The sequence below is a fragment of the Pan troglodytes genome, chromosome 4, assembly GCF_028858775.2.
Source record: "Pan troglodytes isolate AG18354 chromosome 4, NHGRI_mPanTro3-v2.0_pri, whole genome shotgun sequence".
NCBI lineage: Eukaryota > Metazoa > Chordata > Mammalia > Primates > Hominidae > Pan > Pan troglodytes.
This window is the reverse complement of record NC_072402.2, coordinates 79144130-79162516: the sequence shown is the minus strand read 5'-3', so window position 1 is coordinate 79162516 and position 18387 is coordinate 79144130. Positions and strand designations below refer to the sequence as shown.

General features: G+C 40.8%; 1 protein-coding gene across 2 annotated transcripts in view; it reads right to left on the bottom strand.

Annotated features, from left to right (window-relative positions):
• Nucleotides 1-18387, bottom strand: part of ADAMTS12 (ADAM metallopeptidase with thrombospondin type 1 motif 12) — a 371361-nt gene that overhangs the window by 90946 nt on the left and 262028 nt on the right. For both annotated transcript variants that reach the window (XM_016953471.3, XM_016953472.4), the window contains exons 13-15: nucleotides 16574-16707; nucleotides 9793-9913; nucleotides 1417-1661 (exon numbers count right to left, since the gene is read on the bottom strand). In XM_016953471.3, coding sequence (XP_016808960.3) covers nucleotides 1417-1661; nucleotides 9793-9913; nucleotides 16574-16707 — 500 coding nt within the window. The remainder of the gene's footprint in view (nucleotides 1-1416; nucleotides 1662-9792; nucleotides 9914-16573; nucleotides 16708-18387) is intronic.

Below are 18387 nucleotides of genomic sequence, written 5' to 3'. Positions count from 1 at the left end.
TGACTTTATGCCATAAGCCAGTCATGTAAAAACACCACAAAATGTCAGTCATCTAAAATTAGTAATGGGAGCATGCATTGGAATAAAGCCATTAAATAGATCTATACCTATGTCTGTGCCTATGTCTATACCTATGTCTGTGTCTAAGTTCATATCTATAGATCTACATCTACCTCTATAGCTATATATTTTCCATCTAATTATTTCTTGGCTGGATTCACATGGGAATTTCAGTTCACATAAATGAGGAGATCAAATCATATGGGGAGTACTCTGTGGAAATGGCAAGGAGTGTTCTTTCCAACAATAGGCCGATAGGTTACTTTGTGTTCTTATGCACTTACCAGCTTTGTGAATATAGGTAAGTGCCACAGTTTGCCCATATACAAAGTGGGGATAATAAATAGTGCCTATTTGTAGGATTGTTGTGAGGGTTAAATGAGTAAACACATGGAAAGTGGTTACAACAGTGGCTCAGCGAATGTTAACTTGTATTATGTTTGTTATTGTTGTCTTACGATGGCTTTCCCTACCTCTCAGGCTACTCAGTATCTTTAACAAATAGTAGTTCTGAGCTAACAATGGTCATGGACTTTAGCTTAGGTATGCTGCTCTTGGGATCTTCCCCTTACTTCCCTCTCATGCAGGCAATCTACTTATCACATGTTTAAAATTGATTCACCTTAAACATAGAGGCATTGGATTGGTTGCTCCCTGGGACTGGGGATTCCCATGTGTTAATCCTTGCCTGTGTCAGAAGCAAAGTCTCCCGACACTCATGGATCACAGCTGCCACACTTGACCTTCAGCTTCTGTGAGTGCTCTGATCTCTGGCTCGAAAAGGATGTCTCTCTAACTTTAGACTGTGGCTGGATCTAACTCCTTGGCCATCTGTCATCCTCAATCTGCCTTGCTGCTATTGGTATATTCATTCCACTCCTTTTCTACAGTTCTGTGCCCAATATGAAAGATAAATTTCTTGTACCTTTGAAGAGCACATATTGTATTCTAACTCCTCCTTCCAGCAAGAATTTCACAAAGCCAAATGCTTTGCTTGAGGACAACACAGAGTAACATGTCAGTTTATCCCCACTGTTGGAAAGCTACTTGGAAACCCGTGCCACAATGACAATAGACTTCAGGAACAATCACCCTCAATTAAATCAGCCCAGAAGCTGAACTCAAACATCCCAGTGGATGGTTTTAAAGCACCTTGCATTTTGTTATGGGGGTTTCAGCAATATCTAGGCAATAAAGGATTAACAGCACAAACTAATATCTCATTCCCCTCCCTGCTCCTTGCTAAAAGAGGTTTTAAAGATTCTGACTTAATGTCCCCTAGCAAGTACCTTGGGGAAAAAGGAGAAGTATTCTAACTAGCACACATGTCAGCAGTTTCCCTCCTTTCTGCATTACCTGGATCCACACAGACTCATTGGTGGGACCTGTGGCCATCAGCTTTTCCAGGTCTCCTTTCCTGTCATACTGAAAGACAGTCCCTGCCAGCTTATAGTTCCCGTTCCACTGGATAATAAACCCTCCATTCAGGTAATATTTTTCAGGATCTTCACTCCTGATGGCCAGGAAGTTTCCGGCTCCCTCAATTTCCATCACTCTTATGTCCCTTGCTCCTTTTGGAATGAGCCCAATGTCAACATAACCTAAAGAGAGAAGACACAATCATGAAAGAGGCATGCCAGCTTCTCAGCTGAATGCAAACTGTTTCTGACCCATTGTTAATCCTCTTTCCAGCCTCCCCATCATTTAGTGACCTTGCTGGGTGGCCACTGGAATTGGCAGAAGCACTACTTATGGGGGATTTTCGAGAACTTGGACAGGAACAGAATTCTCAGGAGTTTTGTGACTCAATATGTGCCCAGTTTTGTAAGGAGGGGTGAAATAAGAGCAGATTGGACTCTGAAGCTTTTGTGGTTGATCTAGCATTTATTTTTCTGTAATTTTATGTTGATAGTTCAAAACCCTAAAGCTCCTTGCTAGCTTCCTGCTAGTATTTTTGCTTCCCCCTTTGTTGCTACTATTAAATTAGACTTCCTAAACATTGCATTGGATACATACTTTTCCTCACCCCCCTTGCCAGCAGGTTAAAGACAGACTCTTAGAAGTAATGTAATCCTAGCTTCCATTCATTAAGAAAATCCTGGAGGGAATCTCAGATTGTTTGCCACCTGGCTATCTTGAATACAGCCTGTGATGAGGAACTCAACTCTGAGTACAGCCTTTTATACTGTTGGACGATTCTATTCATTAGAAAGTTTTCTTTCTCATTTTTTCTTTTATATATCACTGAAATAGGAACTTATAATTTATTCTCTTGTGTTCTAATTCAGCCTTCTGAAAAAGCATCATAGGTTGACATTTACTTAAATATAACAATCAACTCCAGCCACAGTCTTATTCCTGTTTAATGGTCATTATGGTAAGAGGCATACTGGTGAAAAAATTAACACTTAGTGGTTGCCAGTGTTTGCCAAGCTCTATGCTAAACATTTTATGCATTCACTTTCTTTATGATTCTTGAGAACCATTCCCTAATAAAATGGAAAGAACATGGACTTGGACGTTGGCATTGTGAAAGGAATTCTGGGGCAATGGGAGTTGAAAGACTTGCATTCTAGTCTCTGCGTTTCTGCAAATCAGCTCTATGAGTTTCATTGATTCATCTAACTTCTTTGAATCTCATTGCACAGAAGGGGATTGAATGATGACGTCTGCGGTCCCTCTCAGCTCTAATAGTGAGTGATTTTTCTCTTTTGCAAGTTAACTATTCTTTGTTCTTTCAACTTTTTTTTTTTTAAATATAAAATACAGTTTTAAGACATTGATGATCTTGGTTATTTTTCCACTGGATATGCACTAGGTTATTTGGTCTGATGAGCAAGCCCTTCCTCTTTGTCACCTGAAAGTGCCTCAATTTCTTCATCTTCCTCTGGTGCTAAAGAAGTATGGCGTCCTAGGGGTCAAACTGTGTCCTGTCCAGCAAGAATAATTTGCTCTGAAACTGGATACAGATCACAACCTCTGCCTCATTTTTCAAATTGGCAGCTCTCATCCAGAGGAACAAAAATGTGGTTTGCGTAGTATTTAATTAAGTTCCATTTGGCTCTCAAACACTTGCCTAGAACAGCTGATTAAAACCACTAATGTATGACCACCTCAGGGAAGATATTGATCACATGTAATCGAGGCTAATGGTTTTAAAAAATAAATGCCCTCCGAGTGTTGCTATCTGCAGTCATTTTCATACTTAGGATGTTGCATGCCTTTTCATATCAGAGCTCATGCAGGTAAATGAACTGGTATGAAATACTGTGTCTACCACCTTGCTCCTTGCTTTTAAAAAATAAAAACCTAAATAGAAAAAAAACAATAAACAACAGTGTTTGCTTTTTATTCTTCCACTTAAGAGAGAAAATCCAAAACTAGAAATATTTATTATGGGTAGATTGAAAGAGGCATATTTAACTTACTGCTTCTGAATAGCTTGTAGATAAAAGAAGGACCAGTAAGAATAGCTCCAAAGTACAAGTGGCCCTTAAACAACACAGGGGTTAGGGCACTGAGCCCCTACGCAAGTAAAAATATTTGTGTATAATTTTTGACTATCTCCAAACTTAACAACTTGACCAGAAGCTCTACCAATAACATCAACAGTCCACTAATACATATTTTTTGTGTTATATGCATTGTATATTGAATTCTTATGATAAAGTAAGCTAGAGAAAATAAAATGTTAAGAAATTCATGATGAAATGTATTTACTATTCATTAAGCAGAAGTGGATCATCATAAAGACCTTCATCCTTGTTGTCTTCATGTTGAGTAGGCTGAGGAGGAAAACGAAGAGGAGGGGTTGATTTTTCTCTCAGGTAGAAGAGGTGGAGGAAGTGGAGATGGAGGAAGAGAGGCAGACACATTCAGTGAAACTTTGCAGAAATTCATTGCAATTTCTGTCTGACATTTTGCTTTTTCATTTCTCTAAAAGTGTTCTATACGGTACCAATCCTTCTTCCACCATTTGCTTTAGTTTCAGTGTCTGTATCACAGAAGAGTCCATGTCATATAAGAAATCAAAAGCAGTCTTGAGTAATCAGAACCCTTCTGTTAGACTGTCCAATGTCTATTTGTTTTCTGGCACTGTTTCTTCTCCATCTTCTTTCTGGGACAGTCGTCTGGTCCTGGTTCGGAAGCACTCTCTTCATCAATTTGTCTTCTGTTAATTCCCCTGGTGTGGTGTCTAGCAACTCTTGAATTTCTCCAAAATCCATATCTTGAAACCCTTCACCCCCGCCTTTCTCACATATTCACAATCTCTTTCATGATTTCCTTGATTGTCCCTGTTACAAGTCCTGTGAAGCCATCCACAACATTGGGACACAGTTTTCTCCAGCAGAAATTTACTCTTGGGCTTGATGGCTTTCATGGCATTTTCTAGGACAATGGCATCTTCAACGTTGTAATCCTTCCAGACTTTCATGACATTTCTATCAGCGTTCTCTTCCATAATGTTGACACTCCTTTCCAAAGAGTATTGGGTGTAATGAGCATAAAAGATCCTTATGACCCTCTGGTCTAGAGGCTGAATTAGAGACATTGTGTTTCTGGGCAAGTAGGTCACTTTGATGCCTTTGGTGCTGAGTTCATGGGTAGCCAGGGGCATTGTTCAATATCAAAAGAACTTCAAAAGGCAGTTCCTTACTGGCAAGGTACTTCCTGACTTTATGGACAAAGCATCAATGCATCCAATTCAGAAGAAGCATTCTCATTGTCCAGGCCTTCTCCTTGTACAACCAAAAGACTGGCAGCTTGTGTTTATCTTTTCCCTTCAAGGCTGTTAGGTTAGCTCCTTTACAGATCATAAACCAGACTGCATTTGCATAAAACAATAGAGGTAGCCTATTCCTTCCTGCCTTAAATCTGGTATTCGTTTATCTTCTTTACTAGTAAATGTCCTTTTTAGCATTTTTGCCCCACAATAGGGCACTTTCATCCACATTAAAAATCTGTTTAGGCAGATTTTTTTCTCTTCAAGGATTTTCTTAATGGCAGCTGGAGACTCATCTGATGTCTCTTGCAGAAGCTGCTTCTCCTGTTATCTTGACACTTTTAAAACCAAACCTCTTTCAAAAATTATCAAATCACACTTTACAGGTATTAAATTATCCAGCTTTTGGTCCCTCTCCTTCCTTTTGCTTTAAGTTGTCATATAATAACTTTGCTATATATGTATGCATGTATGTATGTATGTATGTATGTATATATTTATTTATTTATTAATTTTTTTGAGATGGAGTCTCGCTCTGTCACCAGGCTGGAGTGCAGTGGTGCGATCTGGGCTCACTGCAACCTCCGCCTCCTGGGTTCAAGCGATTCTCCTGCCTCAGCCTCCTGAGTAGCTGGGACTACCAGCGCGCGCCACCACACGCAGCTAATTTTTGTACTTTTAGTAGAGACAGGGTTTCACCACGTTGGCCAGGATGGTCTCGATCTCTTGACCTCGTGATCTGCCCTCCTTGGCCTCCCAAAGTGTTGGGATTACAGTCGTGAGTCACTGCATCCGGCCAATGACTTTGCTTTACGTTGAATCATATCAGAGTCTATAGGTATGGTATGCCTTTCCTATAGCAGTCCTGCACCGATGTGAAAGCTACATGAAAGATAAAAAGTTTCACAAAAAGTGCAAGGTTTTTGTACCTGCTGGCATAGCTGTAGTGATGGCTTTACAAATTTCCTTTTCTACACTAGATTCATTTATCTTGAAGTAGCAGACAGCTATAGCTGCAGACCTTATGGTACATATCAAGCAATTCAACTTTTTCCTGTAATGTCATGACTTTTCTCTGCTTCTTGGGAGCATTTCCAGCATCACTAGTGGCACTTTGTATGAATCCCATGGTGTTATTCAAGGTTTATGGTATTGTGCTAAACACAATGAAAAATATTCAAGAATTGCAGGAGATCACTTTTTACTGTGATACACAATTTACTGGACAAATATCCTCACATGGAAATGATTAGCATCACACAGCATTTTAAACAGATATTTGCAACACTTGAGCTCACCACAATAGCAAGAGGAGGTGGCTATGAAATTATTCTGGTAGTACAGTATTACTACAGTCACTTTTATGCAGTTATGATTTAATACTGCATCTTTGGTTTGTTTACATTTCTCTCAACTGCAAATGGTGCCATGTGTGGTCTGTAAGTGTTTGTGTTCATAAGTTTTAATAGTTTTTTAACTTTTTATAATAGATTTGTGTATATTTTATGGTAGTAAATGATAAAAAAGACTAATATCTACATATATTTTATGCATTCATGGCATACCTTTTTCTTAATTTTTCTGATGTGTCTAGGCTACACAGTTCATCTGTGAGTTTTCTCAAATTGTCACAAAAATCTCCAAAACATTTTTCAATGTATTTATTGAAAAACATCCTCATACTAAGTGGACTCATTTGGTTCGACCCCGTGTTATTCAAGGGTCAACTGTATTAAGAATGATGAATATATTTGCTTAGCAAATCAATTTTCTTGCATCTTCGCCAGTGGCAGCATTAGCTGCTTGCACCAGTATAAGGGGAAGAGGAGGAACATAATTTTGACCTCAAACAAGAAGTCTCTGGGTCCAAGGAGACCACCTGGAGAAACTATTCCATTACTATACCAGTCTTGAGCACATTGAGCTGAAAGAATACTCAGGATGCCTGTAATCCTGGCATTTTGAGAGGCCGAGATGGGTGGATCATGAGGTCAGGAGTTTGAGACCAGCCTGGCCAATATAGTGAAACTCCATTTCTACTAAAAAATACAAAAATTAGCCAGGCGTGGTGTCACGCACCTGTAATCCCAGCTACCAGGGAGGCTGAGGCAGGAGAATTGCTTGAACCCAGGAGGCAGAGATTGCAGTGAGCCTAGATCATACCACTGCACTCCAGCCTGGGTGACACAGCAAGACTCCATCTCAAAAAAAAAAAAGAATATTCAGGATGTTTGAGGATGCGGCAAAAGACAGGCCCTCATTTCTGAGATTCTGATAAGAGACATCATACATTATTGATGCTAACACACATCTTATCCAACTGTTTTTGTGGTCCACAAAAACGGACTTTACTCACTGGCATATTTGGTCTCCAGTCTTTGACATTTCTAATAAAAATGTGCTCATAAAGAGGTTATACCATTAACCCTGGGCAACTTATCTACAGTGGTCAGCTTGTCTTTTTAAAGATTTATGCTGTCCATTTGAGACAATGCTCACTGCAGGCCAATATCTCATGATTGATGTGTGGAGGCTCCTGGGAAATGCTGGTCCATGTCTGATCCCAGGCTTGAGAGCAGTGACACATAGGTGTCTGGTTCAGATACAAACCAGTGTTTGACAGGCTCACAAACCACAGAGTGAGGAAGAAATATATAAAAATAACAGTACCTGGTAGATGTTTTGAGAAGTTAAAATGCCTTGCCTTAGATTAAGACTCTTAGTCTCAGTTATCTCAAAAGAGGGTTGTGAGATAATTGGAATCTTGTAACACACTGCGAGCAACCATAACCCTCTTGTTAGAAGCTGGTGGAAAGGAATTGTAGGAAGGGGACATGGGAGAAAGAGAACGGAAAACACAAAGGCACAGGGAGATGGGTATGTGGCTAGAGGTATTGAGATCTTGGAGGCAGGAAGGGGTAGGGGTAAGAGGGGAGCAGAAGACATTTATAATCCCTCTTTCTCATTCCCAAGAGACCAGGGCAGAGGAAAGAACCCAGAATTAGAGTTGGATTTCCTAAGGGATTACAAGGTTAAGTGGAAGAGACCTGGGGACAACAACTCTGGTTTTCAATTGAGTTATCATAATATTAGAAGAACAGCACCTCAGAGGCCAAGATAGGAACTCATAAAGAAAATTAAATAAAACAGGTTAGCTGGTCCCAGTGGCTCATGCCTGTAATCCCAGCACTTTGGGAAGCTGAGGTGGGTGGATCACGAGGTCAAGAGATCAAGACCATCCTGGCCAATATGGTGAAACTCCGTCTCTACTAAAAATACAAAAATTATCTGGGTGTGCTGGCATGCACCTGTAGTCCCAGCTACTCGGGAGGCTGAGGCAGAAGAATTGCTTGAACCCAGCAGCAGAGGTTGCAGTGAGCTGAGATTGCAGCACTGCACTCCACCCTGGCGACAGGGCGAGACTCCGTCTCAAAAAAACAAAAACAGAAACAAAAACGAAAAAACAGGTTAAATGCAGAAATACGATTTTAAGTGTAACTTTTTATAAGTAAGTAAAGCCACTATAAATAATAAAAAATATTTACAAAACACCTTTGTAAAGCTTGTAAAAACATTGGCTATCATAGGGTGCTTAATCATAAGCCTAAGACATACCGGTTATCATTCACATTCCAAATAAGTAATTCAGAGAGTATTTTTCATCCATAATAAAGCTATCAATCAAAGACATGAAATACAGTCTTCCAGTGGTAATTCTCATGGGCAGGACAAGCATTACATCTCACAACTTAAGCTTAGTAATCCAATAGTCAAAGATGAAAAATAGGGATGGAAATTAAATTTAGACTGTTTGCTGTTATGATTACTAGGGAACAATAGGTCATGTAATTAACTGAAGGACATACTTGATCCTCTCAGGATCCTACTCAGTAACTTCATCCTGGGTAGGAAGCATGTTTAGAAGAGAGATATTATTTTTCCAGGATCCAGGAAAACAGGGCTTTACCATCTCTCAAAGTGGCTATCACTTCCTGTCCTGGGCATCAACCTGTGTAGCAGACACTGCCCCTCTCCCCTCAGGCCCTACTGCAATAGTGCATGATGGATTCCCTACTCCCAGCATCTCTATGGAATCCAGAGAATTAACAGTCCGATCTCCCTAGAGTAACCTCAACCCATAACTGGTGGAAAGTGGTGTATATTATCTCAATTCCTTCACCCCTCAGGTCGGGGAAACTCAGAGGTGCAAGATCTGCCATGACTCCCATATAATGGTTCACCCTTTCTTAGCTGCCTTCCTTGGGAACTGACTCTTCCTTGGGGTCCACCCTTGAAGGTGAACTCTTCATGCCCTGAGGACTATCCATAGCCCAAAGCTGCACGGAGAAGAAACTCTGCAAAAGGTGACTATGGGAAAAGAATAGTAAAGCGTGGGTAAGAAGGGGATGCTAGGTGGAGGAGCTGTCTGGAAAGTCATAAGGGACCAGTGGGTGGGACCCCCTCCCAGGGAGCAATTGGGAATAAACGAGATTTGATGCAACCCTGCCTTGCTTCTCTTTTGACTTTGAATTGAAGGTGCACCCCAATTCTTTTGCCTGTAAACCCATTGCTGGCTTCTGTCCTCACTACAGAATCTGTCCTTGTGTCTGCAGCCTTCTCAGCCAGCTTCTGATCTCTTCTCTCCCCTAGTTCTTGGTCTGTTCCAATGCCATTGGCTTTAATGCTGGATCCTCTTGTGATGCTTGTTCCCAAAGGGGATCCTCTCCCAGAGATCACACTCTTACACCTGTTCCTGTGCACAGCCACAGGGCCATTTCAGATCTCTATCTCACTGTGATGCATCCTGTATTTTGTCAGCAATCAACCCCTTTCCTACAACTACCGAAGAACCCTTCCTCCTTTGTGGTAAAGGCTATATTCCATTTTGAATACTTTGAAAATCACAGACTGTTTAAAGAAATAAAAACAAAAACTAGGAACCAATCAACCATTTATCTTGCCCCCCACCTTTGTTCCCCTGCCACTTCGATTATTTATTTGTTTATTACCAGATCCTTCCTTCTGCTTAAACATCTTTCTCACAGTCTGGCAGGAAGAGCCATCTCCCAGGCACACACCGCAGCGATCCTCGGTGGCACTGGAATCGATCTCATAGTCACAGCCAACCATCTGTGGGGAAGAGAGGTGGAGGATGAATGCCCAGGCAGGGGACGCCACTCTTGCCTGGATCTGTGACTTCTTCTTTCCCCTTTGGTGCTTCATAAGACTGGGCAGGAGGTACCAGGTACAAGGACAAATGTTTGTTCCTGGTGGCAGCAAGAGGAATATCCAAGCATCCACCAATGGTAAAAGCACTACTTGCTCAGAGGGGAGGGAGGCACACATTGAGTGAGGTCTCTAATTTCCCGAGTCAGAGGCAGAACTGAACAAAATCTATGCAAATGTTCCAAAAACCTAACTATGAAAACATCTTGGAGTTGAAGCTGGTAGAGCAGCAAGTCTCTTTCAGATGTGTTCTCATCCTGGAAAAGGAGAGCCACGAAGCTTGGGGTGTTCTGTGGGAGTGGATACCAAAGAATCATGACACTTAGATTGAAAGTCATGAGCCGTATCTGACCTTCACCTGGACTTTTCTGTGGCTTGCTTTCTTCCATGACCACAAGGGAAAGCTATACCATATTCCTTTAGTCATAAGTTTCTTTCTTGTTTGGGAGCAATTGTGTCCAGATAGTTTCATTTCCTTTTTGATCTTTAAAGATCATTTTCTTTCTAACTTGAAAGCCACCTCAAATCTACTCAAAGGAAGAATCGTTTGAATCTCTTTTTAGAGAGAGATGGGATCTTGCTATTTTGCTCAGGCCAGAGTGCAGTAGCTATTCACAGTCAACAGCCTTGAACTCTTGGCCTCCCACCTCAGCCTTCTGAGTAGCTGGGACTACAGGTACCACACCAGGCTTATTTTGAGTCTTTAAATACACCCTCTACCAGCTAAACAGAGAATGAATACCCACTAACAGAAAATAGCTTCATTCTTTAGGTTAACTGTCTTTAATTTCCTTTAGGTCCAAAGACTGTGCTGCTTCACCTAGTAGGGGGAAAAAAATTAAGTGCTAAGAGATTTAAAAAAAAAAAAACACCAAAATTTAATTATGCTAATAACAATGGGAAAAAAAGCAATGTGGGAAACAGGTGCCTTTAGTGACTATGAGTAAAATGCCAACCCTTCACAAGCAATATGTTTGCATCAAGCTTGAGCACCCTCTAATAAGCTGACATCTACAACCACATTCCCAGTGGCCTTCATTCCTTCACTGATTTAGAATGAGCTACGGAGATTGACTCTGAGGCATATTAATTTTAAAGTATTTTCTTTAATCTCTACCAACAGGGAAATAGATATAAAAAATGTGAAGAATAAAGGAAAGAAAGTCAGAAAAGCAAATATCTGAAGCCCAAGTCTTTTTTCTTGAATGGGTAGTTTTATATTTCTAAAGTAATATTTGCCTGCATAACTGAGAGACAAGGGTTGGGGGAAGGAGACACACCCATGTCCCCAACATTCTGTCCCACAGCATATTAAATGGGTTCTTGCAGAGACTCACCCAATTTAGTTTTCTTGTGAGCTGCATGCAGTACAATAAAAACTGAATTAAGTATGCAACAAAAGGTCTATGAAGACATAAACCAGTCCTCCTTGTTGCATATAAAACATAAGGAGCTCTCAGGGGAAAAGAAACAAACCTCACTCTTCTTCATAACATGCTCTGGCAACACAGAAAGCCCACAACAGTATGCTCTTTCTGCCTTCAGCAGAATCAGAGGTGGCTCCACTGCTGCTACCCTATGTGGAAAATGACTTCAGCATGGCCCTTTTCTGATGTGACTCTGAATATGCCAGGCAATCACCCCAATAGGTAGTGTGTTTGTGAAAAAAAATCACTTTGATTTCCCATCTTACCATCAATTACAATGGTGGTGGGAACAGTGATGGTAGTGGTGGTAATGATGGTGAAGGTGGTGATAATAGTGATGATGAAGTAGTGGCGATGGTGATGGACAATAATGGTGGGGGGCAGGATGGTGGTAGTGGTGGGGGTGGTGGTGGTGACAGTGATGGTGCTGCGGGGTAATGGTGGCAGTGATGATGGTGGTGATGTGGTAGTAGTGGTGGTGATTTGATGGTGGTGGTGGTGATGGGGGTGATGGTAGTGGTGATGGTGGTGGGGGTGATGGTGATAGTGGTGATGTGGTAGTGATGGTAGTGATTTGATGGTAATAATGGTGGTGGTGGTGATGTGGTAGTGGTGGTGGTCATTTGATGGTGGTGGTGGTAATGTGGTGATGGTGGTGGTGGTAATGTGGTAATGGTGGTGGTGATTTAATGGTAATGATGGTGGTGGTGGTGGTGATGTGATGGTGGTGGTGATTTAATGGTAATGATGGTGGTGGTGGTGGTGAGGTGATGGTGGTGGTGATTTGATGATGGTGTTGGTGGTGATGTGGTAATGGTGGTGGTGATTTGATGGTGGTAGTGGTAGTGGTGGTGATGTGGTAGTGGGGGTAGTGATTTGATGGTAATGGTGGTGATGGTGGTGATGTGGTAGTGATGGTGATGATTTGATGATGGTGGTGGTGGTGATGCGGTAGGGTAGTGGTGATTTGACGATGGTGGTGGTGGTGATGTGGTAATGGTGGTGGTGATTTGATGGTGGTAGTGGTAGCGGTGGTGATGGTGATTTGATGGTGGTGATGGTAGTGGTGGTGATGTGGTAGTGGTAATGATGATTTGCTGATGGTGGTGGTGGTTATGTGGTAGTGGTAATGATGATTTGATGGTAATGGTGGTGGTGATGCAGTAGGGTAGTGGTGATTTGACGATGGTGGTGGTGGTGATGTGGTAATGGTGGTGGTGATTTGATGGTGGTAGTGGTAGCGGTGGTGATGGTGATTTGATGGTGGTGATGGTAGTGGTGGTGATGTGGTAGTGGTAATGATTTGCTGATGGTGGTGGTGGTTATGTGGTAGTGGTAATGATGATTTGATGGTAATGGTGGTGGTGATGCAGTAGGGTAGTGGTGATTTGATGATGGTGGTGGTGGTGATGTGGTAATGGTGGTGGTGATTTGATGGTGGTGGTGGTAGTGGTGGTGGTGATGATGGTTGTGGTGGTGGTGGTGGTGATGTGGTGGTGGTGGTGGTCGTGGTGACTATGTGGTAATGGTGGTAGTGATGAGGTGGTGGTGATGGTGGGGTGATGGTGGTAGTGGTGGTGGAGATGGTGGAGTGATGGTGGTGGTGGTGGTGGTGGAGGTAGAGGTAGTGGTGGTTATGTGGTAGTGGTGGTGTTGATTTGATGATGGTGGTGGGGATGGTTGGGTGATGGAAGTAATGGTAGTGATGGTGGTGATGGTGGTGGTGGTGATGGTGGTGGTGGGAGTGGTGGTGGCGATGATGTAGTGGTGATGGTTGGGTGATAATGGTGGTGGATATGGTGGTGGTGATGGCAGCAGTGGTGATGTTGGTGGTGGTGATATGGGGTGATGGTGATGATGGTGGTGGTGGTAGTGGTGGTGGTATAGTGAGTAATTAACTGTGAGAGGAGAGTTGAGAAAGACTCAAGAATGACTTACTGATTTCTGGCCTAGATATCAGTAAACCTAAATGGTTTTAGCATCATTCCAAAAAGAAGTGCTATAGAAGAACAGGTTGGGGCAAGAATTAGGTATAATTTTAATTTAGAAATGTTAAGATTGAAGTAACTCTTGGGCTTTTGAGGGTCAGGAGATAGGACCTGGTATTCTGAACGTAGATCTAGCTCTAAGCAATTGATTTAGGGATGTTTAGTGTATCACTGAGATGGCCAAAATGGCCTTGGAGATGAAAGAAGGTTCAAAACAGTTTTTGAGAGAAATGAGTGAGGAAGCTAACTTGGGACAGTGGGAAGATTGTCAGGTAAGGATAAAAGCTTAGGTGGATTGAAGACATTGACTTTGTAAGGACACACATGCATAACGTTGAGTTTTTATTTTAAGGAGTGCACAGTAGGCTAATGGTAAGATCAAAAAAGGGGTGTGATGGGGTTGATCCAGAACCTTATCCAGAACTGGTGTAACAGATTGGGGGAAGGCTAAGAGAAAGTTAGGGAGCAGCTGATGGATAGACCAAGGCATCTGGTCTATTTTAGAAGGAAATTCAGCCAACGTTATGCTGACTGTGTGAAGACGGAGGAGTCCAGGAGCTGAAGTCAACCAACTGGTTACCAGGAGAAAGAGGGGAGAGAGCTGGAAGGTTAGCGAGCTGGCCTCAGACAGTGGGTATGAGAGTGAGAGTTCAGAGCTGGAAGTGGGTGGAGGTGAGTAGGGCATTTGCTCATTTTTAAAAGCTTATTCTATGTCATCCTGGTAATTTAAAACAGAAGGTGTCCTGAAAAGTCAAAGTTTAAATCTATATCTTTGATAAACAAGCTTACTAAAAAACACTAGGGGGAAGGGCACAGATAGTTACCTCCCAGAACAAATTCAGTTCTGATCAGGGCTTGATAATTTCCTTGACAATATAATCTGCAACTCTAACATACCAAAATATTGGCAAATATTGTAAATTCAAAATAGACATGAATATAAGCAACCAAGTTTTCATATTCACAACGAATGCAGATTAGACAAACACTGCATACATTGTTTTCCTGAAAGCATATACTTTTATGTAATACATGCTCAATCCCCTTTGAAAAAACTAGTAAATGAATAGGAGGGTAACAATAAGACTAACAAATAAGGAGCCTGGAACTACCTACAATCTGGATCCTTGAAGATAAAGTATTCAGGCTATTAAGCATATTTGATTTGACACCACTTTTTCAGCTTAAAAACTCAAACCAGTGTGCTATAGATAGAAAGTGGGCAATTATAGCTTCTAAAAGGTCTTAACTGGCTCCCATAAAGAGTAAGGCAGGCTGATAAAATCTGGCTTATTCTATTGGGTTCACTTGATTGGCCTCAAGAAAGACATCCAACTTATAATGGTTCTCAATCCTGGCTACTTATTAGAATGCCTGGAGAGCTTTTAGAAATTACTGATGTCTGGGCTCTATTTCAAACCTATTAATTCAGGATCTCTGGGATGTGGGGTCTGGGCATTGATGTTTTAAAATCTCCCCAGGTGATTATTATATGCAGCTAGGGCTGAGGACTTTAGTCACTGAGGAGTGAATGTGATGCTGAAATTATCTTTTAGATCTAAATAACTTTGCATTGAGAGAAACAGCATCTTTAGCCTGTGATGGAAAACAGGTGCCTTGAATAAAATAAATGAAAAAGCAACTGCATAGAGAAATGTGAAACTTCTCAGAGTGCTGAATATTTAGGGGCAAGAGCTTGTCACAGGGAATAATTTTGTCCAGTGGAAAAAAATATTATAAATATTTTTAAAAAACAAAATTTGTTGAGTTTACAAATCTGTTTTCTAAGAGTTTATTTTACACCAGGGCCTCTGTTAAGAGCTTAACATATATTACCTGTGAAAGTTGTCAGAATCAAAATGGAGCAACTAATGTTAAGAAAAAACCCTGATAAATATAGCCAGGGAAGGCTAGGAAGAATGAGTTCTCACCCTTGTATGCCTGATGATGAAAAAGGCTCTGCAAACACCACAACCTTGCACAAAGGCTATCACAACCTTACACAAAGAATACTTTTGCAATGACATCTGCCCAGCAACTTCCTGAGCAACCTTGGATTGGTGTCACCCCTGTTATTGAGCTCTGCAGGAAATAATAATTATTTAAAAACAATTTTGCAATTCTCTTCAACTTCTTTCCTTTAACAATTTTCATTTTCTTTTAAAAACCCTTGTCTTCCTTTACCTTCCTAAATATGCACATAGTTAACTGTGGCATACATATTCTCATTGCAATGCACTATTCCCAAATAAGCTTCATTTTCTTTTAGAGAGCCTCTCTCTGTCTGTTATTTAGGTTAACTGACCTTATTTAATCTTTTGACAACCCCATCTAGGCAGATACATAAAAATATCCCAGTTTTATGACAGAAGACTGAGTCTTAGAAAGATGTATAGGATCATACAACTAGTAAATGATGGTGTTGAGTTCATATTCTAAAACCCCAGTGCTAAACCATTATGATTCACTAACTGATTAAAACATCTTCCTTTAACCAATTAAAAACACTTTCTCTTTAAACTGAGATTTATGCCTGGGGGTTGGATCACAAGTCCTGCTCCTCAGTTCCTTGCAAAATAAAATGCAAGCAACAACAAGGAATTCTTTAATGGTTACACACTTAAAAGCATCAACACATCAGGTCTAAATAATTTATATAGACTTGATTAATGAAGTGAGTGTGGAAAAATTACATAGAAATCAGAAACGTGTTTTGTAACTATTGTCATGCCGTCTCTCTGAGAAGCTCATGTTGATAGTCAATGGAGAATTAAATGTGAAAATGCATTATGAAAAGTACCATAGAAACTATTATTAATTTCAGTTTTTCTCAAATTTAATGCCACTGAAATAATCTTGGCTGGGTTTTCCTGATAATTCCTCTTTTTCATGCTCAATGTCTAAAACAATATCGTAGTGCACATCAACTAATCAAGAAATGAAGATGACGGCAGAAGGAAAACCTATTCAATCCAAAACTGTGACTTTGACGAACACTGGGAAGTCTTATCTTTTCGTTTCATGAACTATATATAAAAAACAGATGAGGTGTAAATGCTGTGAAAGCACAAACCTAGAACATCTGACTTCCCAAATTAGTAAAAGTCATGATTTTATAAAGTTGTAGATTAAGGAAACATACCCAATACCTTACATATGCCATTAATACAGACATTTCTGCTGTTGCCACCTTCAAAGCAAGGGGTACCATCAGTGACAGCATCCAGCATTTTCTCAGAAAACTGGCCATCTATGGGTCGGCAGTAGAGCTCACAAGGATGTGCTGAAGGGAAAAAAGAAGGCAAAGCCTTGCAAATTAGCTTTTAGCTCAGCATCCTCCCCCAGGATTCCTCCGTACTTAGGACCCCCAAGTGTCACTTACTCTGGCAATCCCACCTTTTCACCTGCTTGAGACACATGCTGAAATATGCCTCAAGACACATTTCACACATCCAGGTGCTGAATCCAAGGATTATTTTTCCTTTTTCAAAACAAGTTTCATAATGAATTAAATTAAAAGGTTGCTTTAAAATACTCTATGCTTTGCTGTAAACAATGACTTCTTTCTATTCAACATTGAATTGTGCTTATAAAAATAAGGCACTGAGCATCTGGGGTTAGCTTAGAAAATAAGTTATTGCAACCAGCCATGAAGGACTCCAGGCAAGCGGGATGCCTGCTTGTTTCTTGCAGCAAAGTAAGTAGACCTCCAGGGGACAGGCATCCCCTCCTACAGAGCCAGCTCATTACTACCACAACCTCCATCACCACCAGCATAATCCTGCCCCAACAAATATCCTCCTCCAGTCTAAGATGTGCTCAGATTGACAACCATGTAGAAACATTTTTTTTGTTGAAGCTGAAGCCAACCTGCTTATCATAGTGATCCATCCCATCATCTTGGTCCTACACTGAATCCATTCTAAGGTTCAGTTTTCTACTCCATTGTGAATGAAGATAGGGTGATCTAGAGCACAGGAACATTTACATAATAAAATGCATACCCATATGTATGTATACAGAATAACCAGAAAGATAGATAACATTTAAATCACAGATTGCCTTAAAAATTTTAATAGTGAATACATGTATATGATAAGAAGAATTCAAATAATAATTTTTTAATGAATGTAATGAATGCTTTTCTTTAGTGAAAAACACAATAATGTCTTCTTTGGCAGGGATTTTGGGGTCTCTTCTGGATGTGTTTATTATGGGCAGGGCTGTTAGTTCCTTCATTGTGTGATCAGCTGAGGACTCAATGGTACCAGCCATAAGGCTATTCGTCATGGGCCCTTCTCACTGGGCTGGGCACCAAATGCCAAGCCTGAGTGCACAGTGATGGCTGTGTCTGCTTGAGGTTGCAGTGATTCATGTGGCCAGGAAATGAAAGTGCAAATTTCACACAAATGTAACCATGAGCAAAAGCTCCAAATGCTGAAATGCTGAACAAACTTGAGACTGAGGTCAAAAACATCTGTTTAAAGCTTAAAAGAGATAAGTGAACTAGTTCAGAAGCAGAAAGTTAGATAACACATGTTCTCACTTTTAATTGAGAGCTAAACATTGGATACCCATAGAGATAAAGATGGAGATAGACTCTGGGGACTCCAAAAGTAAGGAGGGTGGAAGGAGGGTGAGGGTTGAAAAATTACCTATTGGGTACAGTGTTCAATATTTGGGTGCTAGGTACACTAGAACCCCAATCCTTACCATTATGCATGTAATACCCAGGTAACAAACAAGCACATGTGCTCCCTGAATCCAAAAACAAACAAACAAACAAAAAAGCTTAAAAGAGAAAGATAAAAGCAAATATGTAAATAAAGAAAACCAACTGATTTCATATAAGGTGCAGTGGATAAGCTGTCTGACCAGATAGACTCAAAATGAGTTGAAGAGATCATTGGATAAACAGCCAGGGGAAAAGTGTCAAGACTCTGGGACAAAGCGTGACTTGGGA